Raw genomic sequence first — 23936 nt, forward strand, 5'->3', positions numbered from 1 at the left:
ACTGGACAGCTGGATCTCTGCTGTACTGAACCACTGAGACACGGTCTGTGTTATTATCCACACTGAGTCTCTCTACTACTCTTTGGACAAAGTCCTGCATTGCTGGGAATCCAGTTCTAGTACCATCAGATCCATCCAACAAGAACACAACATCCCTTCCTTTTGGCTGTCTCTTCACTGGGGAAAATATAATTTGAGACATATTTAGATCAATGTGTCATATATCTTCCATGCAAAAGTCAGATGATGAACGCTAACATCCAGTTTTGTAATATTTACTCTATTAATGCTGCCACAACTATTTTGTCAAAGCGGCACTTCCTGACCTTAACTTAGTGAAATACACTTTGATACGGTTCAATTAAGTCTTTCCGTGATAAATAATGAAGAGCAACTGTTTCTTTTTTTTTCATGTTCATAATTTTATTTTAGAAATAAATAGCCTGGTCTTACTTGCAGTGCATCAAATACCTACACTCGGGCACTGGCAGTGTCTTTGTTACAGATGCACACGGCACCTTTTAGTTACTGTATGAGACGCACTAGGCTTTTAACTACTTTCAATGTCAACCCTTCGGCATTCCTATTAGATGCTCATAGCAACTGACAATTATTTAGTGAAAGAAGTATTTTATGCAAGGGCAGTAGGGGCGGTTAATTGGTCAAACAAACACAATCTTTTAATCAGGATTTATTTACATGTCCCAAGTGAAACCAAAAGTTGACTGGTTTTTACTGAAGATATGTCACGTGATGCTGTGCTATTGAGTCACATGATGTTGCATCCGTATCTCATGTTACGCTTCAACCATACTCATTTCAAGCCGAACCATGATATTTTTTCTAAGCCTTACTCAGTGGTTTTGTTGCCGTAACCTAACTACAACTGTTTGACAAGGTTAACCATGTGTAACAATGTTAACACCGAATGTTTATTCATGTTAACCACGCGCAAACCATCAACTTCAGAATACTACAGAAAAGGCTTGGCTTTTGCCCATGTGGCAAAATGTGATGAGTAGAAATGTGATCACGTTGAAATAAAGTTAGAAATTATTATTTTGACCCATCAAAAGTAACCAATTCATAGGTGAATACCAAAGTGGCTCTGACTGTTGACATCCAGCACTTCTAGCTTCAGCTCTGTCTATCACCAGTGTTCCTGCAGTAGGTAGGCTGTCCGCAGTAGTCCACAGCAGCCTACGCCTCTTTCATTTTCTCAGCAGCTTCAACTTTATATTATTATTTTTATTATATTATATATTATTATTAAAAATAATTGTCGGCGTTATAGCAACTAAATTTTGCTTTAGTAGCATTGCTGTTCAACTGTTGAGGAATATTTGACTCGTCTGTTGTTTTTAGACTTTTGTGTATTGTAGTGGCACATGAAATACTGCCTCAGGTAAGGAGAAATGTTTTCTCTGAGATATAGACATAGATATTAGAGTCACGAAAAAGTTGTATCCACACTCTTAATATCTATGAAAAAATAGAGCATTCAGATAAGCTTGTAGAGCATACAGATGTGATCACCTAATTAGTTCAGATTATTCACACAAACAGTTTTTTTTACAGTTTTCCATTACAAAAACAGCTGTGTGTTTAATTAGGTTTGACAAAGGATAGTAGAACGAAATGCTCAATTTTCAGAAAATCGTTTGGCAGCATTGGTCTCTGTATGGATATTGATGCTTCTGGTCCTTCTGTTAATGTGGACAAGTGAACTGAGATCACAGTAAGAATGGCAAATTGAACACGTATTAGAAAAAGCTGTGCACTTGTGTATGTACTGAATCATGCACAAAGTAAATACACATAATGTGTATGATGTTAATTACAATCATTATATGCTAACACCTAAAGGTGACTAATTTAAATACTTATTTATATCATCTAAATTCTTACCTGCTTTAATTTCCTCAACCCCCATTTGAGAAAGATGATTAATCAAACTTTGTTGAATATGAGTAAGATTTACAAAGTCAGGGACGGAGTAAGCATAATTTGGGTCAGAGGACATGACTTGCATCTCAGCTAGATTAGATCCAATTGCAAATGTGTCAACCCCTGCAGCCTTAAGCATACTTGCTGGGCCACGTGGCGAATCTCTAGATCTTCCACCAGCCAATATGACAAGTATCTGCTTGGCATCATCCTGTTGTTGACCTCCAGCATTTGAAACAAAGACATTATCCCTCACAAATTTCAGTGCTGCTCCAATATACCGAGTTTTTCCACCTTTTGGTTTTAAGCTTGTGATGTGCTTAAGAACATCAACTTTTGTATCGTAAGTGTTTAGATTGAAATTGAGTTCAACATTGTTGCTGTACTGTACAACAGCGATTTTATCTTTCCCTTGGTTCAGGTCAAAGCTGTTCACAATTTTTGCAACAAATTTCCGTATAGCAGGGAATCTGCTCCTGACATGATCAGATCCATCAATTACAAAGACAATATCTCGATCCATACTGGAGCTTGAACCTAGAAATGTTCACAATCAAGCAAATTTGTGTTGGTTAACAATTCAAATGAAATCTGATTACTGTTGATGTAACTGATAAGTAAGTACGATTTTCACTCACCTACACCAGTGCTGACAGTGCCTTTGTAAGATACAATGTCTGAGAGCAGTCGTTCGCTCACAAGAGGAAAGTCAGAAATCTCCTTGATAAAATACTCTGCTTTAGGACTGTGGGCTAATTGTTTCATCTCCAGCCTCTCAGCATCATTCACTCCAACACTGAAAAGGACAATTCCAACATTTCTCAGTTTGTCCACAGGACCTAAAACATCATCTTCTGACTTTCTTCCACTCAAATGAATGAGTATCTGTGGGACTCCCTGCTGAGCTCTGCTTCCAGATGAAGCAGTGAACACATTGTTCTTCACATAACCAAGGGCAACACCTGTGTTCACGGTGGACCCTCCTTTCAGTTTTACATTGCTCAAATGACTCAAGACATCGTCTTTCAGTGAGTGCGTTTTCAAGAGAAAATCAGTAGTGGGCTCTGTGCTGTACTGAATCAATGCAACTTGCACTTTGCTTGGCCCAATTTCCATTTGCTTGACAAGCTCTATGACAAAATCCAAAATGTGTCTTTCACTTGCTCGCATGTCATCAGATCCATCAATTAGAAAAACAACATCGGCGCTCTGGAGTATTATTTTTCCAATAGTGTCTGAAATTAATACAAACAAACAGTTTACAAAACCAACATCTTTGCTGTAGACAGAAACATCTGATTTACACACCTGGTATACAATCATACAACTTCTAAGTCCATGTAGAAAACATGTCTAAAATGCTACTTATTTTTTGATGTCTTACCAATAACAGTTGGAAATTCAGTTGTGTCTTCAGTACCCCTCAATGTGGCCTCCACAGATGGATGTATGCTTTGCAGATTGTTAAATTCTATGACATGAAAATAATGTGCAGGCGTGAAAGAGATGGTTTGCATTTCCAAAGTATCAGCATTCTGTGTTCCAATAGTAAAAGTCTTTATCCCATTTTCTTTGAGAGACTGTGCTGGTCCTCTGACATCATCCCCGGATCTCCCACCACTAAATACATACAGATATTGAGGGACTGAGTCTGCATTTCTACCTCCAACTGAAGCAGCAAAGACATTGTGTCTGACAAACTCAAGGGCTTTGCCAATGTTGAGGGGTCTCCCCGATTTATGCCTTATTGTTCCAATGGAATTGAGCACATCGCTCTTGGATGAATAGGAATTCAGGTAGAAATTGACTGTGGCGACACGGTTGTATTGAACAACAGCCACTTGGTCTCTGTTCTCGTCTATGTTTAAACTTTCTACCATTTGTTTAACAAAGCCTCGTATCTCTTCAAAGCCGTTTCGTGAGTCATGTGATCCATCAATAAGAAATACTACATCATGTTTCTCAGTATCTGCAAGAAAGACAAAGATGTAGAAAAAAGTCCATGTGATTTTTTGCAGGTAACAGGTAAGCAACTAGAGTGACATTCCCCCATGATCATAGACAATATATCATCAGATTGAATTATTGCCCAGCCCTACCACTACAACAGAGCAGCAGAGCTCTTTGCTTAACATAATCAGATGTAACTGTCAAAACAGCATAAAGGAAAGCCTACAATAGTTATTATGAGCAAAAGGACACTAGTCTGTTACCGTCCATCATTCACCCTCAGTTAGAATGAATGCCTTGAGGTCTATGTTGTGCACATGGTGTATAACATGAATTCATTACAGTCATTAGTCTTACCATTTATTACTGCTTTGATAGAAGTGGTTACACCCTTCTTAATGACAGAAAATACATGTTGTTCAATGTCTGACAGATCACTGGATTCTGCTGCAAAGAAAGCATGACTGGCTTCCTGTGAAATAGACTGAATCTCAAGGGTATCGGCATTCTTTGTTCCCACCACATATAACATCACACCAATTCCTCTCAAGTTCTCCACGGCATGTCTGACATCATCATTTGACCGTCCGCCAGTTAAGAGAACCAAAATCTGAGGGACGCCCTGGTGGTGCCTACTTCCAGAAGAGGCATTGAAAACATTATCCTTGACGTACTGAAGGGCTGCACCGGTATTGAGGGTTCTGCCTCCTTTATGCTTCAGAATTCGCACATTGTCAGCAACCTTCTGCTGTGTTTTGTACGTGTTCAGAAAAAATTCAACAGAGGGTTGTCTGCTGTACTGCACCACTGAAACACGATCTTTGTTCTCCTCCACATTGAATTTGTCCACCATTCTCCCAACAAAGCCAAGGATTGCCTTAAAAAAGATTTGCATTTCGTCCGAGGAATCCAGTAAAAATACAATATCATGTTGAATGGATTCAGTTTGATCTACAGAAACTGTCAGACACAAGGATAATGCTTAGTTAGTTACACATAAATGTATCCATAATGAAAAAAAAAGATAGATAGATGGATAGATAGACAGCTGGACAGATGGACAGATAGATAGTCTTACCTAATACATTGTGTGGTTTTAGTCTTGGCTGCTGTCGAGGCACCCTTTTTACAAATGACACAAGTTGTTGATGGATGCTCTCAATATCATCAAACCGAAGCACAGAGAACGCATAGGAAGGATTATGTGCAATCATTTGAAGCTCAAGTATGTCTGCATTTCTTGTTCCTACACAGAATGGAACAACTTTGTCCTGTTTTAGAGCCGCAATGGCACTTGCAACATCATCTTGAGATCTTCCCCCATTCAGCAGAATCAATATCTGAGGGACACCGTCTTGATGTCGACTCCCAGAGTTTTCAGCGAAAGCATTTTTCCTCACATAGTCAAGAGCTGCCCCAGTGTTGAGGGGTCTGCCTCCTTTATGGTTCAACTGTTGGACAGCAGCTAGAACATTTTGTTTTTCTTTGTAGGTGTTCAAACTGAAATGTGTCTGTTGTTCTCTGCTATACTGGACCACAGAGACACGGTCTTTGTTCTCACCAACACTGAGGCTTTCTACCACTCTTTGGACAAAATGTTTCATTGCTTGGAAGCCACTCCGTGTGTCATCAGACCCATCCAATAGAAACACTATGTCTCTTTGAGGGGACTCTAATTCAACTAGAAAATAATAGAAAAACCTTTTTTAAGAATCACAGATATAGTACATAAGCTAGGTGCAATCATTACACAATAGATGGGTGGTAAAGCCATAAGAGCTGGTAATCGGAATTGGAAATAATTACTGCGATAACCAAGGTGTTAGATGCAAGATCATTTCAGAAAACAGTCATTATTAAGAAACTTAGAAATAACTGCAAGATTCAAAAATGAAAGATGGAGATAGCTGAAAAACATATTTCAATATTCTTCAACTCTTTATATTTGGTCAATGATGCGATTATCATTGGCTCAAGGAAGAGCTTAGGAACAGAAAGAAAGGGCATATGCTGATGCAAGGCTGTCAAGACAAGACTCTCCAGGGTACAAGAAGGAAGGAAAAAAATGTGAGCCAATGAGACAGTTTGAGAAACATGAAACTGTTTGACTGATATTCTTCAGAAGGTGTTTCATTGCAATTCAAACTATGAAAGACGAAAGCGGGGAGTCAGTTTGATTCTCAAATACTAATCTGTACTTCTTACCTACAACAGTGGGAGGCTCAATTTGTATTTTAGCCTGGAGAAATGCAGCTATCTCTGTCTGAATGGACAAAAGTTCACCAAAGACAGGAAAGTTGAAAAGAAATCTTGGGGAGACAGCAATTTTTTCAAGCTCCTCCTGTGTAGCATTTTTCATTCCAACGGCGAAAGACAGAATACCAATTTGTTTTAGGGCTAATGCCGCCCCTGAAACATTGTCATTGGATATGCCACCAGTCAGTAAAAACAGAATCTGAGGGACTCCCTCCAAGCGTCTACTCCCAGATGAAGCTGTGAAAATACGGTCTTGTACAAACTGGAGTGCAGCTCCAGTGTTCCGAGGTCTTCCTCCTTTATGGCGCAGATTTCTTACAGCATAGATGATAGCCTTTTTGGATCTGTGAGTTTTTAGGTTGAAGTATACTGTGGTGTCATCACTATACTGTACTACGGCCACTCGAACCTTATCTTCGCCAATGTCGAGCTCTTCCGCCATTCTTCTGATGAACTCACGTATAGCTGGTAGTCCATTTCTGGAGTCATCCGAACCATCAAGCAGAAACACTATGTCCCTCTTTTTACTTGCTGTGGCAACAAGGTGATACATGAATAGACAGAAAAAGTGTTCAAGACTTTTCTACACCCATGCGTATTATCAGCATGAGCAAGTTAGAAGTGTAGAAATAAACTCGGTATGGAAAGAAAGATAAGCCACTTCTCTGAAAGGGTTATTTCAAGCAGAACTGCTAAAGAACCATATTTTTATCAGAAAGATGTATGAAAGAATTTGCTGACTCCAAAGTAACATTGATGTGGACGATTTGAAAGAGGTATAAAAGAGGGATAGATTCTTAAAAGCTTAAGGGTTACAGAACAGTTGCTTTTTCAAACAAAACACATATTGGAGCAAGGGGCATCATAAATGTATGTGCAACAGGAATGGGCCAAAACATTGTATTATCGTCAATCATTAGACTAAAAACCTTATGTTAAATATTCTTGAGTGAAAGAATTTTAAAGAGACATGACAGAATGTTATTCAGAAGATAAAAATGAATACTTTACTCCAATTTTAAGGATATAAATGTGGAATTCTTACCTACTAAATCAGAGATTCCAGTCATGGTTTCCCCTGTTTCTTTGTTTATGTTCAGTGTAACAACAAGTTGTGATTGGATTGAGGGCAACTTGGAGAAATCAGTGACCTTGTATGTGAAACCAGGTTTGTAGGCAATCATTTCCAACTGCTTTGTATTGGCTTCTCCCACTCCAATCCCCACTGACACAATTCCATGCTCTTTAAGAGCAAAGGCTGGGCTTCTCACATTATCGGTGGATGGTTTACTACTGATGAGAATTAAAATCTGGGGCACACCTTCTAGTCTTCTACTGCCCGTTGAGGAAGTGAAGACACTGTGCCTCACAAACTGGAGAGCTCTCCCGATATTATGGTGCCTCCCACCCTTGTGCCGTAAATTATCTATGGCATTTATGGTGTCATTCTTTGTCTTGTGAGCATTCAGATAAAAGTTGATCTCAGGATTATCAGCAAACTGAACCACAGACACTCTGTCTTGGCTCTTACTGACAGAGAGGCTCTCAACTATGCTCTGAACAAATAGTTTTAACTCTGGGAATCCATTTCTTGTGTTATCTGAGCCATCCAGTAGGAACACAATATCTCTTTTTGCAGCATTGCTTTGTGCTAAGACACAACAAATGAGAGTCAGTTATTCTGATAAACAAAAACGTGTTTTTTTTTCATATAGCAAGTTTAACACACCAATAGGAAAAGAGATTTAGCTTACCTTGTTGTAGAACTTGGGTCAGCTCTTCCCTTGGAAGTCCCACATAGTTATTGAGCCTTTGTGGTATGCTGCTAAGCTCACTGAATTCCTTCACATTAAAGGCAAAGGAAGGGTTGTGTGAAATGGCCTCAATCTGCTTTGGGTCTGCATCCTTAACACCAACACCAAATGGTACGACTCCCTGTGTTTTCAGCGCACCAGCAGAATCCTTCACGTTATCCTTGGACCTGCCTCCAGCCAAAACGATTAGAAACTGAGGGACATTTCGCGCAGACCGGCTACCATGCCTTTCGGACAAGATGGTGTCCTTCATGAATCTTAGAGCAGCTCCTGTGTTTAGGCTACGTCCACCAGCCAGTGTCATTCCGTTGACAGCTCTTATTACATCATCTTTGGTTTGATAAGTGTCAAGGTAGAAAGTTGGAGTTGGCCTCTCGCTGTGTTGAACCACTGAAACTCGCACCCTGTCAGTTCCAATGTCAAGTGGTTCAATGACTTTAATGATAAAATCCCGGATGTAGGCAAAATCTGCTTGAACATTTTCTGTGCCATCAATGAGAAAGGCAACATCCCTTTCAGCTCCAGCAACAACTGAGGGAAAACAACAACAACAATTTTAGTTTTAGGGATACCATTATTTGCATCACATTTATTTCATTGACAGAAACAGAAAGATGTAAAACTCACCAGTTTCCTCTAGGATTGTTGTCACATCTGTATCGCCAACTACTGTTATCAACTTTGGCATGATTAGTTCTGCCATAGCTGGCAAACTAGAGAAGCTTGTTTCATGGTAAGCCAAATCTGGAACAAAGGCAACTGTTTTCATAAGGGCTTCATCTGCTTGTCCAGAAGTGACGGTGAAAGTCAAAACTCCAGACAGAGCCAATTTATCGGCTACCGATTTAACTTGGTCCTGGGCTGGACCACCTGTAATCAGAACTAACACTTGCTGAACTCCCTGCCTCCTGCGTGAGCCAGTTGATGCCTTGAACATGTTGACAAGGGCATAGTCCAATGCAGCTCCTGTATTCAAAACTGAGCCTCCAGTCAGCCTGAGTTGAGAGATTTTGTTCACAACATCTTGCCTGCTGCTGTAGCTGTTTAGGTAAAATTCAATTTTTTGACGATCAGCAAACTGCAGGAGACCAATCTGAACCCTTTCAGGACGTACATCCAGCTGGTTGACCACGTTGATCATGAAGTCTCGCACATAGGGCAAGTTACTGCTGCCAATGTAGTTTGAGCCATCCACAAGGAAGACAATGTCTCGGACCACTTTTTGAGTCTGCACTGTAGTTATCTCCATCACTAGGGAAAAGCACAAAAAGAAAACCAATTTTACAAATTATACTGTGTCATACTACATACATATACTTTCAGGCTCTGAAAGACTCACTTTATTAGACACACATTAAAAGGTCAAATGATGTCCATGGAAATTGTTATCTGTATAGGCTGCGAAGTTGATTCTTTGTTTTGAGCACTTGCGGACAAGTACCCGCTACTGCAGGCTAAAAGTTGGGGAAGAGGTCATGTGACCAAAGTCGTGCTGTCCAATTCTACAGTTAACCTCATGCTCAGTTAAAATATATTGCCTCTGTCATAACTTTCAAAACTTGCAATACTGTCTCTTACTCGTATTCTGTATGCAGTGTTTTGGCACCTACAAAACCAAGCTTTCAAAACGTACTAGTACTTAAACTGGACTTTCTTGATTATATTTATTGTCTCATGTTTCATGGGACACAATTATTCCAAAATACTTCCTTTTTTGGTGGTTTGCTGATAGTTTTAGAAAGCGCTGTCCAACATATCGGTCCAAACGTTTCCATGGGTTCAGTTGGGAATGTCACACAACAAAGAGCATGTAGGATTTAATGGCTTAATTTGATCATGCAGCACACTTGTTCGGAAGCATCTCCATTAGTTGTTTTTCCATTTATTTATTCAAGGTTTTCCTTAATATGTCACTTTAGTTATTTCATTCATTAAATTATTATTACAAACGTTATTACAATGAATTGAATGTACATAGAAGACAAAGCATTACCTGGCTCAGTGGGTACCTCAGTCACCACCACCCCAGCTAAAGTGGAGAGAGCATTAACGATTGCCTTTGGGTTGCGAACCAGTGAGCGGAAGTCCCTCATATGGAATACAAAGCTGTCCGCAAAGGCAATCTTTCGCAGCTCCTGCTCGTCAGCCGATTTGGAGCCTGCAGCTAGAGTCAATACACCCAGTCGCTGCAGGGCCATAGCAGGTGCCTCCACACTGTCACTGGACGTTTTGCTGGTCATCAACAGTAAAACCTGGGGTACCCCCTGTTGAATACGACTTCCCTTCTCAGACCGCAGCATATTCGTCCGCACAAAGTCCAAGGCTGCTCCAATGTTGATTGTCTGGCCAGACCTTGGTTTGATAGAGCCCAGAGCAGCAGTTAATTCCTCCCTGGATCCATGGGAGTTGAGATCCATCTCAAGTCGAGGGATATTGCTGAACTGGACCACACCCACTTGTACTTGGTCTGGGCCAATTGGCATGATGTCGACAAACCGTCTGATGAATTCGCGCACAGAGTTGATGATCGTTGCACCCATTGTACTGTCAATTAGGAAGATGATGTCTCGTTGTCCCACAGCCACAACTGAAAAGTTTTAAAAAAGCATTAATATGCGAATAAAAGCTAAATTTAAGTGATGTTATGATGATAAATCTGTAAGTACTAAAGGCTGCCAAAGTCCACCAATGATATTCTATGATTAGATATAAATTTTAACTAATATTGGCACTTTTTTAAAATTGGTATTGACAGCTGCATATGGACAATATATATGGTATAGATTAAGCTGAGAGTATCAATGATGATGCTCAATAACATTAATGATTAATCAACAAAATGTGAAATGAAAATACATAGCCTGTAAGTCACGTTGGCTCTTTATGAACTGCCGTTTCTATTGCTGATAGCTGATTTGTACGTAGTGGTCTTTCAAACAGTTTGTAAAATATAATTTAATGCCATCATTGCTAATATAGGTGGGCCACGTACTTCTGAGTATTGCTATATTTGTTGGAACTTTCTTTTTCTCAAAGTTTGACTACAATAAAAACAGTATTCAAAGTAAAGTGCATGCATTTTGCATTATTTACATGAATGGAAGAATGTTTACCTACAAAGCAATGGAAGCTCTATCAAGGGCATGTGTGATATGATATGAGCAAAACCCATTCTAAAATTCTATGCCGCTTTTCAGAACATTGACTTGGGTCTCTTTGCAACGGATTAAAGGTTTTCACTTTGTGGATTTATATATTGTATTGTATTGTATGTATCAGAACACTTAAGAGTTAATATTTCTCACTTTGTATGTATCATTACCACATCTGTTAAAAGTCCTTAATATGACTGAGAATATAGCAATTTCAAGTTTAGCATATCTTACCTTGCACACTACATTCAATATGAGCTCTTTAGAGCTTTTGATTTCCCACAATGCCTTGCCAACTTGTACAGAGAAGTTACATACCTTCTGTGAACTCGTTATGAACTATAATGGTGCGCTGGACCACCCCGTTAATGTATGGGAGCAGCTGGTCACCCATGCTCGCCACTGCTCTGAAATCAGGGGTCGACAGGACAAAACTTTTATCTGTAGCAACTGCTTCCAGATCAGCAGTGGCAGTGTCACCAATCGTTATGCCGAATGTGATAACACTGGCCCTCTTAAGGGCCCGGTCACCGGCACCAGTATCATCAGTGGATGGCCCAGCACTGACAACCACCAAGATCTGGGGCACACCCTCGTCTGCCCTGCCCCCAGCTGTTTGGCTCAACAGGCTCTTTGCCACTTCCTCCAAGGCGAGCCCCAGGTTAGACTCGTCACCCCCTGAGTAGGCAAGGCCCTTCACCGCTTCCAGGACTGATGACTTGCTGTCATAGCTATTTAGATAGAACTTTATCTGCGGGTTGCCGTTGTACAGAGCCAAGGCCACCCGAACAGTGTCCCTGCCCACATCAAGGCGCTCAATGATTCTCAAAGCCAAATCGTGCACAAAGGGGAAGTTTGCTGCTCCAACGTTCTGTGATCCATCAATTAAGAGTACTAGGTCAGCTGATTCTTGTGCTTTAAGGAGAGAGAGAGAAAACAAAACAAAATGGAACTTGTGAAAGCGTTAACATGGTGAGATAGAAACAAAGAATCCACTCAAAGAACTTGTGCTTGCATATCATTGCATGTGTCAAGTTACATTGAAAGTGAACAAATGAATCAAACATTACAAAACACATCATGCTGCATGTAGGCTGAACCAAGGAGATTTCATAAAAGTCATGTAATTTGTTCATTATTTTTCCATAAATTTAGCTTAGCACTCTTTACTCAAGATCGTTGTAATATTTAGTGTGATTTCTCTCCTAGTAACATAACATAAGGAAACATAAGGGTGATTGTCAATATGAATGATAATAGTCAGTATTAATACTAATCATTTATATAAGATTCATGTCGTCGATTCTCCCCATATTGTATAGTCAACAATAACAGCATATTTAGGCCAGAAAATTCTAAATTCCATGAAAACTATTGTTTTCAAACATCAGGGACGGTTTAGAAAAACAATTTGGCATCATTTTGATTTTTACAGAAAACTAATTCTGGGAAATATACATTATTTTTTATGTGGCTGAGTGACCTGATCTGAAACGTGAACATATTTTGTAGAAACGAATGTAACATTTTGAGTGGGGAAGAGGGGAGAAGTTGGAAAATATTTAAAATGTGTAAAAACGAATTGTTTAATTGTTATAATCAATATAATTAAAAGCAACCACAAGTGGTCAGGTAATTAGGAATTGTCAGAATAAAATGAATTTAAAACCAAGGGTACTCCATCATGAGACCACACTATTACAACAACTGCAAGTCAAAAAGAAAAACAATGGTTAAAAAAACATTAAGCTGTTTTATCTTTGTTAAAGTAGTCTCATGTGTCCCTTGTATAAGCTCCATTGGTTCAGCCATCCCATGCAGACTCTTGTTACGGACCTCAGATAAAGTGACCAGTCATGGCCCTGTGGCATATCCTTGGGGCCTAGCTTACAGTACTTGACAATGTTTTACATGTGATTCAATGTAAAATGAGTACAAATTTGTATATTTGTGATGTTTACAATTCATTTCAATTTGAATATTGTATGCTGGCAAAGGTAATGTTGTCTTTGGATATTTGACATTTTATGTATTTAGTTTCATAGGAATGTGTTCTCTCTTTCCAGTCACTTCTAGTAACTTATTTTAACTTATTATATATAATTTCTGTACATCAACATGTAAAAATATTCTCAAAGTACTGCTGCAGGTCAAGGATGAGTCCAAGCAGGTTCATCTCTGTTTCAAATACAGAATATTGCACATATTTAACACAGATGGACATTGTGACTGACAAAAACAAATGCAAGACACAAAAGCAGTGGTGCATGGTTAGCTATTGTTAAAAGCTCATTGACTGATCTTGAGATGTGATGTTTTAAAGGTAAGGTTTCCTCAAGTCTTTTTTCTTCTCCAAGGATTTTCTGAACAAATTTTAGTCTGAGGTGTCAACATTTGGATTTTACAATGTTATTATGTTGCAGTCTGTATTGTGTCATCACAAACAGAAAATGGTGTCTTAAATGATTACTGAGGTTATTGCTGTTTGCAAACACAGAACTCAAATCCCTACCAGTTGAAAATGCGCCTGGGACAGAATGTTCTCGTCATTTCAATAGCTTTCCCTCTATCCATACTCATTGTTTTTCTTCTGGCTTTGCACCCAATCTAAGATGCTGTAGGGATGTCTATTACATGCAGATCTTACTGTGATGTTTAAAGCGTTATGGGAGTATTAAGTGGGGTAAGACAAAACAAGTGATGTTAATTTTGCAGGTGGATAGTGAAAGGTTATTGTGGTTAAAATAAATACTTGATTGTGTTAATGATCAAATCCAGTCACGGCCACAAAGGCAGCAGCTTTGACTGCACATGTAGACATTAGTAATGGTAGTGACACTGGTCCCATTTCATTACCTGTCCCTCCTCCAGCCACGGGGGCCTCGTTTGCCACAGGACCACCCCCTGACCGGGTCACTGCGTCACAAAGCCCCACTACTAAATCTTGGATTATATCCCTCAAAGTCAGGAAAGTGTCTACACTGAATACATGAATGTCATGGGGCTTGCTAGCCATCTCCCTGAGCTCCGAGTCAACCGCATCCTGAACTCCGACCGCAAACACCTCCACGCCTGCCAGCCACAGCACCTGAGCCGGCTCGGCCACGTCATCCTGGGAGCGCCCATCCGTTAGCACCACCACCGCCTGGGCCACACCTTCAACAGCGCGGCTGCCCGAAGCAGTGGTCAAGTGTGTACGAATCAGGAAATCCAGGCCCAGGCCAGTCCGGGTGCCTCCGCCACGGTACGGCATAGCCTTGATGTGTGCCAGGACTCCCTGTGTTGTTGGGTAGCTGTTCAGCTGGAACTCAGTTCGAGGCTTGTTACTGTACTGCACGAGGGCAAATTTAAACCTGTCCCCTCCAGCCTGGTGAAGTGATTGTATCAAGCTATACAGAAATTGTCTGACATGTTCAAAGTTCTCCTTGCCCATACTCCAAGATGAATCCACTAGAAAGTATATATCAGCTTCCAACCCTTGTGCACAATCTTTGAAAGAGAGTTTTTGGAGGACAAAAGTGAAGACCAGGGAAGAGATGCTTGATGTTTAATACCAAAATATTGTATTGGTGCTTAACACTGACTGTTGCACAATGCAACTAAAATGTTTAGGTGATTCTAAGTTTGACAGCATCATTCTACTCGCTTTATTGAAAGCATCTGACTGGACTTAGTACTCTAACACTCCTGAGGCCTCTATTCCATTTTTTTTTGTCCACTGTTGTGCACATTTTTTAATTCAGATTCAAAGAAATAATAATAATTTATAATTGAAGAATGGCCAGTTTACCAACAATGCTCACAAGAGGTGAAATATCGCTCCATGAATGTTTTGTTTTTCTTAGGATGTCATATACACTTTTATAAATCCAACTTTTCTTTGCAATATATGAAAAGGTGCATCTGTAGACTATATCACACTGTGCATTTGCTGAAAACTGGAAAAGAACATTACTGTGCAAGCAGAACGATCATCTGCATAATTGGCACACCCTGCTGACCGCGGCTGAGATGAACTAAGTTCGACTTACCTTCCTGAGCCTCAAGGTTAGGGAGGAGCCCTGCAAACAGGACGCCCAGGAGGGCACATAGCGGTAACAACCGATGCCTCCTCATCTTCTCTCACCAAAACAGCCAAGGGGACACCTGTGAAACCAGAAGCAAATATCACATGAATATAAGCCAGCAGCCCACGAACATGCCAATACATGCCAAACACGCTTAAGTACAAACTACAGGTTTCAGTGTTTTGGATGTCCTTTTGAATGGTTTGGTGAAAACGTTTGGGAGAGGGATTTGAAATGTTGTTGCAATCCCTACTTTTTGCTGCACTGCTTCTCCAAATATAACAAACAACATTGCATTTTTTTTTTACCAAGAGTGCATCATCTAATCTTTGATGCAGCACATGTCTCCTGCCAGCCCTTTTTGTCAGTATGTGCAAGAATATGAGATTTCCTACTGCTACCACTGCTGAAGTGTCACTATGTCCTAGTTTCTTAAGTACTGGGCTGAGCATTGTTCACATGAGGCATCCCAAGCTAACAGGCATGGTATCTGACATTAAATGCTGCTATGTTTGAATACAACTAAATGATTGAATCAGCAGTACAGACATTCCTAACCTTTTGGTTTGTAAGTGCGGGAGATGCAGTATACAGACCTGTAGCAGCAAGAGTGGTAATGATCAAAACCGCCTGTTAGAATTACCAGCCAATGTGCTTAACCAATGAACTCTATTTGGCAAGGACCTGAATGTTCCAACTCACAAAATAAAGAGGGGTATTGGGCAGTAAGATACCCTTTCACAGCAAGGGTGTGTGTTTTCTATTTAGTCAGATTTCCCCCCTATTGTGATTTTAAGTAATGTCACAGGAAATTAAGGGAGGTCACATGTGGCTCACTACTGAGTGGTTACGCATGCATCTACCTTACAGTAAGCATCAAATTGCAAAAAGAGGAACCTCCATTGCCACAGACAAAATCTAATTTTCTTCAAGCAGGTTACAAACATTTGTTTATCAGTCTTTTGCTGTCAATAAAAAAACAGCGAGACCCTAACACGTCCTCATTAGACAAAGATGTCCTCATTATCAAACGAGCTCTCACAAAGATAGAAATACAGATTCACACAAAAAATCCTCAATTTGAATAAAGAAATGTAACGTATTAAATGAGCTTGTTAATTAGATCAACTTTCTTTAATGAATATAACTCGGCAGTTTCGTCAACATAAATGAACTGATGGCGTCTTGAAAGATTTGACTTTTGGACTTGACAACACTCTGGAGTTATTGGAAATGTTCCGATCACACGAGTCGGAAACCATCCTACAGAGCCACCACCGGAATCTAATTCTACATACTGTATAGTACTTATACTGATCTTTATCTGACACTGTGAACAAATACCAGGTTTACACAGAATGTGGACTGCTATTTTTGACTTAGGAAAAATAAAATACATTGTTTTAAACAGCTCAGAAAAAGACTTGTATACATTATCCAGTAAGTGTGTTTTTAGAATTTTACTTGACATTTGCAAACCTAATCTTGACAATCTCAAAGCAGACAAAAATCCTGGCACACACTTTGTAATCTCTGGCGCCCCCTGAGGGGAGCCCGGACCCCAGTTTGGGAACCACTGGCTTAAATTAACCACCACAGCCAAATGACAAACCCCAGCCTTTTCTCGATCTGTAGCCTAGAGATACCTGAACCACCAAACAGCCCTTTGAGAAGTAAGGATTTCCCTTCTCACTCTCCAGGTCTCAAACTCACAAATGGCCCTCTCAAATATGGACAACCGAGAGCACAAAAACACATGTAGGCTATTCAATTTCAGACCACCCTGAGGTGATAATGTGGGTCTAGGTCCAGGAGCAGCCCGAGTAATTCGATTTTAATCACACTGAAGCAAGACGTTCACACGGGAATATTAGGATTAGAATACAACAAAAAGGGTCCTTAAAAATGAAATGGCTTTAGATGGCACAGGGCTAATGACCAATGAAGTCTTTACCATTAGACTAATGATGGGGAAGTGGAGGTAGTCTCTTTAAAAGTCTGTGAGCCTGCTGGCAGTCACACAATAAAAGCTCAGCACTAATGGCATCTCTGCTGAGTGCACTGTAAAAAAAGAAAAAAAGAAAGTGGTGTTTGGGTAATTAGAGATTTACTGTATGTCTACTTTAATGGAAATAAATGAGTGCATTTATGCTGATGGAGGAGGGTTTCATGGATACTGAGGCACAACTGGGGCTACATTGAAACCTACCAATGCCCTCTAGTGGAAGATGCAGGTATAACACAGTATTAGAGACCATTTTCTAGAATGAAGTGGCACATAAAACGTCTCTGCTTTTCATCTCTGTTTTATCATAAGCTGATATAATGGAATATGACTCACAGGGCTTATGTAATGAAGAAAATATGCCAATGTCTTTGTGTGCAAATAACTTGGGAGACTGTAAAACGCAAAATTTACAGTATGATTTTTCTTTTTTTTATTCTGTCCCTCCTGTTTTTTCATTCTCTGATTAACCCCCACACACAATTATTTTCAGTGGTGTTGAATTTGAAATGAAATACAACAAAATCGATTCTTGCACAAAGATTGCTACCAGTGAAGTGCAAATTGAGCTTTTTATTGAGGCAATTTAAGATGAAAACTAAGAGAGAGGAAGCTCCTCAACTCCCCAACACAGACTGATATTATTACCTCTCAGTTGTGGAAAATGTTCCTGTCTACAGTGGATTCTGTCGCGTTCTGATCTTACTAAATGTGGACGTCAATCCTATTTGAATTAAAATTTAATTCTTTGTTTTTTTTGCGGTGGAGTAAAAGAGACTTTCACGAGGATAGGAAAACCTGGGTCAGCTAGGCTTGAATCAAAGCCATCCACAATACACAGCAGTAATGAATTACAAACACATACTGACGTATTGAATGCAACAATGCAGGCGTTGAGTTGGTTGGAGTCACAGTGTTTATACTTTGCTGTGTGTGCCATTTGTGCAGACCGCACTTTAAAGGTGACAATGAAACTCTGAACTGTTCGGGGGAAAAAGCAGTAATAGTAACATTAGTACTGGCTCTTCAGACAGGCCTGTCAGTGCGTCAAAATGCACTGACCTAAAACAACTCTGGGAATGTTCGGTTGAATACAAGAAAGTTACTAAGCTAAAAATATTAGCGGTATCAGTGTTTGCCTACTGGGAAATGAAATGACCATGATCTCTTAACAGCACATTAACTCGGCGGTGGCACGCAACATTTTAAAACTACGCGCTGCCACCACGGAAACAATTTCACATTATGTTTAGGCAACAAAACCTCTTAGGTTTAGGAAAAACATCATGGTTGGGCTTAAAATAAGTAAGTAAACTAAGTCAAATACATAAACACGCAACAAACGTCACTAAAGTAACTTCCCAGTGGTCTGCTGGTTGAGATTTGTGTGATGTTTGACCCACCCCCCTCCTGTCTTTCTCACTGTTTAAGGTGTGAAAGCTCAGAGCTAGGGACGTGGATGTGTCTAATTCGTGTGTCCACCATGCCAGAGGACTCTAGTTGACTTTCCATTGCCATCGCTTCTGTGGTGTCGACACGTCATTTTAACACATGATGCACCACCACCCCTTAATGTGCTGTTAAGAGGTCAGGGTAGTTGCATATATTTCCAGGTCGGGTCCTTTTATATTGCCCTACAAGATTATGATGATTGCACATAAACATTTTCTGTGATAATCTTTGCATTATAAATCAATCATGTAAAGCACTTGGACAATATGTTTCAAGTAGAGTGAGTTTTTTTAAAAGTATCCTTTGAACAGGATTCACACTTGAGTGAGAAAAAATGTCTCCCTGCAGCCCCCCAACGCCGTCACTATCCAGAAGAAGGACACATCAAGTTCCTTTTTTTTATTATTATTTCAAGATATAGTATTTCAAGGAAATCTAAAAGCCCTCCTGGACACTGCAACAGATGTGTTTTCCACTCATGCTCCTGTGATTTCAGGTCACTCAAAAGCCACTGCAGAGTTTGCCAGGCCTGGCCAATGTGTCAACACTATGGCTTCCCCTCGCCGCCACAGAGGAGAACACAGCAGCACAGTGGAGTGCTGTTTCCTCTGATACGAGCAAATGCTCAACTATGTTCACCAGCTAGTTGTTATCTGTCCGTCAGCCGTGTTGGTGCTGTGCAGGTTGTGTACATTGAGTTTATCAGAGGTTTTAACCTTTGAATTTGAATCTCAATCCCTGCCAGCATCCCAAAATGATTATCAGGTCTCAGCCCAAATAATTTGCACCTAACATGCTTCTGGCATTATAGGGAACTCAATAACTCCATTGTTAAGCTCTTCTTCTTACGGAAAAACTTGAGTCACTTTTACTCTCACTCACTCACACACTGCATGCACCACATACTCTATAAACTGCGGATCACAGCTTCAAAACTGCCATCCCTGCCAACTTAAACCCCCTGTGTACTAATGAGTAGTCTTTGTGTTACTTTCATCCCATTTAATGTCAGTGTCCCACAGTGAAACTGAGTTTGAGACATATCAGCATGCATTGAACTCTAATAGTGTCTTTTTTTTTTGCTGCTACAAACGCTAGGGGTCGCCAAAGGTGAACATTTACAAATCTTACACACAGGCGCTTTGAGAAGCTGAAGATATGTGGTATAGCCAACATCTATCATGTTGCATGCCTGGGCCTGTAAGCAAAGCAGAGACGGCCATATATGGCTGACATCGTGACGGTCTAAACATAAGAAGATGGGGAGTTATGATCTGTTAGCATGTTTTTGTGTTTTTCTCCTCTTGTGTGCGCCTCTGGTATATGCTGAGGCTTCAATTAATCTACATGTGTAATCCAGTAACCCCCATGAAGTAGCAGGGCTAATGGAGAGCAGAGTAGGGAGCAGTTTATGTTATGCAGAAAGCAGAACATGCTGCCCCTTATGCTGTATATAACAGAATATCCTGCTCAGTGGTATTATTTATCGTTAACAGCGTCAGTGTGCATTTGCAGAGCACGATAGATGCAGCAATGTGCCTGTAGGCATTCTGAAGTGCGATTGCATCTGGACCTCACACACTCATTTACAGCAAAGACCACACACGCACACATAAACATGCACATGCATAAACACACTCACAAGCTCAGAATGCAGCACGACACAAAAATTCCATCAGCACCGGTGACTATCAGTGTAAATAATTGCATGTATCACCAGCTACACCAAGCGGACCTCCTAGGATAGGACATGGTCCCCCCACAAAAATAAAGGTCCTTGTGCACACAAAGGGTTGCTGTGATTGGTACATTTTCACACTGGTTGAAGTACTTTAAATACAGACTTTTAATAGGCGTTCCCTCGAAGACACTGAGCAAAAGACAAGAACATCGAAATGCTTGGCTTCACACTCAAATTTCAAAATGCATTTTCAACTCAACAGGTTTGACTGAAATAGCGTTAAAAACTGAAATGTGAGCAGACTGACAAAGCATTTCGCAGCTACAGAGACAGATAATTCTCTCAGGAGGTAGTGGAGATCAAACCAGAGCCAAGAGAAGAGTGAATATGATGCAGCTCTGAATGTGTAAAATTGTTTGCTAACAAGTTCAACTAACCAACCTATCTTATTTCATCCATTTTCGTTTTACACAATATGAAAATTAACTTAAAAAAATTATCTGTTTGTTTGTTTTTCTTCAGATGACATTAAATACATAACTATGCATAATTATGTTTTGAGAAGAAAAAAGTCTGCCTATATTTATTTCTTACAGTAGTTTATACTTTGGATCCCAGTGAGTGGGTATTCCCTGTTTTTATTTAGTTATGTTGGTAGGATGAGGATTAAAGGCACTGCTCACTGTTAATATTGGAGCTAGTGTGACGTGTCTAGTGCATTAACTGTTTTGACAATACCTTCAATGGGGGGCTGTTATATTTACCATGATAAATATTTTCCTACACCGAAAAAGTTGCATGTGACACTACTGGAGATCCTGCCACAGTGGCAAAGCTGCGTTTGTTTTGGCAAATAACTGTGTAGCAGACATGTCCTCATTAAAGATGTCAAATATGATTTCTCCCATTTGTAGATGCTGCTTATTATCTCCCTATTGTGTCATTAATTATAAGATGATGATGTGCATCTCATTAGACACTGTAATGTGCTCTGGGCTTAAATGTTCATGTAATCAAACTGGCTCAACTGTAGCAGCTCCTTGAACACTTGATTACAGACTGAAACCTTGTACATATCAATTATACTGTCAACAACAGTTGTTGATGCCAATTAGCACAAAGCAACTCTGTTTTCTTTTCTATGCACGACATCTCCTTGCAAATCGTTGACAAACTTGAAGCTACAGGTAAAATAAGTGAAGTCACGAGGGTCGTGAGTCATTTCTTCCCTGTAATGCAGCTGCTGAGTTTGAGACAACTCTACACTGCCGCTCACTGGCATCATGGGAGAAAATATCACTCGCACATACAGAGTGTGTGACTTAGCGCATATGAATCAATCGCGAGGGCGGTGTGGACCCGCATGCTGGAAAGATGCAACGTGACATGTGTGTCACAGATGAGAGGAGGATCAATGATAGTTAAAATGGGGCAGGAAGGGCGGGCAGTTCCACACAGCTGGTGTGTATTAGGACGTCTGACACCTAGCAGATGTGTGTTCAAGTGTCGCGGCCAAACTAATTCAGGAGAGAAGCACACGGAGATAGCTTGAAGCAAAGACTGAATTCCCCTTTTAGCTCATAGAAGGGGGTGGGGGGGGTGGGGGGGGTCCTGTGATCTTCACTAACCAACACCTCAAAATGACCACAAAAAAAAGTCAAACATGACAAAAACGTAATGCCATCGTCACCCACAGAGCTTGTTCCCTTGGAGCGATAGTTCTAAGTTGAGACTGGACCTTTCTGAAAAATGCTCCAACCTTCCAGACATCTGTGCTGCATCATGGTAAGAAGACCAAAAGCTGGAGGGAGTGCAGTAGTCATAAACCACTCTAATGCTGATTTCTACTGTATATCCAAAGATCCTTTGTTGAGAATCCTCCTGATGCAGCTCTGCCAACAACAGTTTCAACACTAGCTTCCAATGGGAGCTGTTCATTGTCGTAAGGCTGCCAGTAAATTACGTGTAAAATATTTCAAACACATGAAGTGAGATCTGAAACGCACACCAAAAGTTTCATATCGCTTTTGAACGATGACTCTCCGTAGCAACGGGGTTAAAGTGCAAACATAAAACGACATGAAAATGGTAGCTCATGAGAATTATTTCCAATCTAATTTGATTATGTTGAGACTTGGAAGGATAGAATAACTTAATTTGCACATCAAATCCCATGCGCACAAAATGAAACATTGCAATGAAGACATTCCTCAATCCCTACTTGGACAGTGTTGAGGGAGAAGTGGGAGATTGATGACTCACACCTGGTTCAGTAAACTGCAGCCCACTGCCACCACCCACCATCCAACACCCACCCACCCCACCTCTTTTGTCCAATGGAAGAAAAAAGCCCTCTTGGGTCTCTTGGTTCTTCTGGCCAGTAGTGTGGAAAACGCTCTCTTCACACTTTTCCACTCCTGCGCTCGTTTCAGAGAGGGTGTGGTTTGGGGCTACTGCTGCAGTGGAAACATCCAACTGCTCCTCTTTAGATCGTGCATGTGGGTGTGGAGATGCAACTGTAGAATTACCATTTAGATTTAACTTAATGACTAACAGATCAATCCGGAATACTAACAAAGTGCACAAAAATGAGCTATTGACAGGTGATCAATGACACTTTTTTATCTCTTGACTTAACATACAGCATATAGCAGGTTTTGATAGCGGACTTAGATAATCTGTTGCATTATGTGATGCATTAATTACACAAAATAGGCATTCTACCACAGAAAGAATATCACAGATTGATATTGAAATGACTCATTGCAACGTGACTCCTAACAGGTTCACAAGACTAACACTGATCTGGGATCACAGCATTGGACTTAAGATATAGCATGCCAACATTCTTTTTTTATATCACCACAATTATTCGACACCTGTGCAGTAAATCAAACTTTGCACAATGCAGGAATGTCAAATGGAATTTTAAGGTTTTCGAAGACAAAAAGAAGGCTTACACGCCCCTCCACACTCACACACGCATCGTACACAACATTGCTGAGGTCCTCTCTTCCACCCTAACTGTGGCTCACCTCTTGCCCTTCAAGCACTCTCACCACTTAAGTACAGGTTTCAGCCATGCTGATATTTATGACCTGTGAGCCAAAAACTCTGTGCAACCCTGTGATTATGACACCCATCATACACTTACAAGTTGTGACTTTAAACTGTGCTTCGGCCAATCCACTATTTATAATCAACATACAGTGCAATCAAGGTCAATCCTTACAGAACTCAAAAAGGAAGCATGCGTGTGTAAAAAGCAGAAACCTTTTTTTCTGCAAGATCAATCACCTTAAGAACAAAGCAGATTTAAAACTTACCCTGAGCTGAAGTAGCCGTACTCCACTCTATTTGTTTTCGAAGAAAAAAATCGGTATATTATCAGTTATGTAAAATGCCTGCAAGCGTGACTTTTGGGCATTATCCTCCTGACAAATTCCCCCTGCTGGCTTTTTTCAGCTCCTCCCAAAGGAAGGCGGCTGAGCAAAGCTGTGATAAGGTCACTGATAGGAGATGTGCAGAAACAGGGGTCCTGAGTGAAGGAAGGAAATGGTTGAGACTGAAAGAGACGGACACCCTCCCGGTCTTGAACCAGAGGAGATATGG

The 23936-nt window shown here is 40.4% G+C and overlaps 1 protein-coding gene across 2 annotated transcripts; it reads right to left on the bottom strand.

Annotated features, from left to right (window-relative positions):
* Positions 1 to 2479: 2479 nt before the first annotated feature.
* LOC116395909 (collagen alpha-3(VI) chain-like) lies at positions 2480 to 23936 on the bottom strand. Of its 2 annotated transcripts, XM_031870129.1 has the most exons (12): positions 23651 to 23936; positions 15151 to 15265; positions 13976 to 14608; positions 11438 to 12034; positions 9961 to 10554; positions 8595 to 9218; positions 7908 to 8498; positions 7199 to 7804; positions 4976 to 5578; positions 4255 to 4857; positions 3332 to 3916; positions 2480 to 3182 (listed from the first exon to the last, which is right to left on the bottom strand). In XM_031870129.1, exons 2-12 carry the CDS (start codon positions 15233 to 15235, stop codon positions 2578 to 2580), a joined length of 6126 nt encoding a protein of 2041 aa, XP_031725989.1. In that variant the 5' UTR covers positions 15236 to 15265; positions 23651 to 23936; the 3' UTR covers positions 2480 to 2577. The 2 variants fall into 2 exon arrangements, with proteins under 2 accessions (XP_031725989.1, XP_031725990.1); XM_031870130.1 differs by lacking the exons at positions 2480 to 3182; positions 3332 to 3916; positions 4255 to 4857 and having other exon boundaries at positions 5510 to 6684.

Source organism: Anarrhichthys ocellatus, unplaced genomic scaffold (genome assembly GCF_004355925.1).
Source record: "Anarrhichthys ocellatus isolate YVR2014 unplaced genomic scaffold, GSC_Weel_1.0 scaffold51, whole genome shotgun sequence".
Classification (NCBI taxonomy): domain Eukaryota; kingdom Metazoa; phylum Chordata; class Actinopteri; order Perciformes; family Anarhichadidae; genus Anarrhichthys; species Anarrhichthys ocellatus.

Bases quoted from the DNA above. Each gene is read 5' to 3' on its own strand.
- LOC116395909 (XM_031870129.1), bottom strand. From the start codon at position 15,235: ATGAGGAGGCATCGGTTGTTACCGCTATGTGCCCTCCTGGGCGTCCTG. The intron at 12,035-13,975 runs GTAATGAAATGG...CTCTCCTTAAAG, and splicing joins CGTGGCTGGAGGAGGGACAG to CACAAGAATCAGCTGACCTA. The intron at 3,917-4,254 runs GTAAGACTAATG...TCTTTCTTGCAG, and splicing joins TATCAAAGCAGTAATAAATG to ATACTGAGAAACATGATGTA.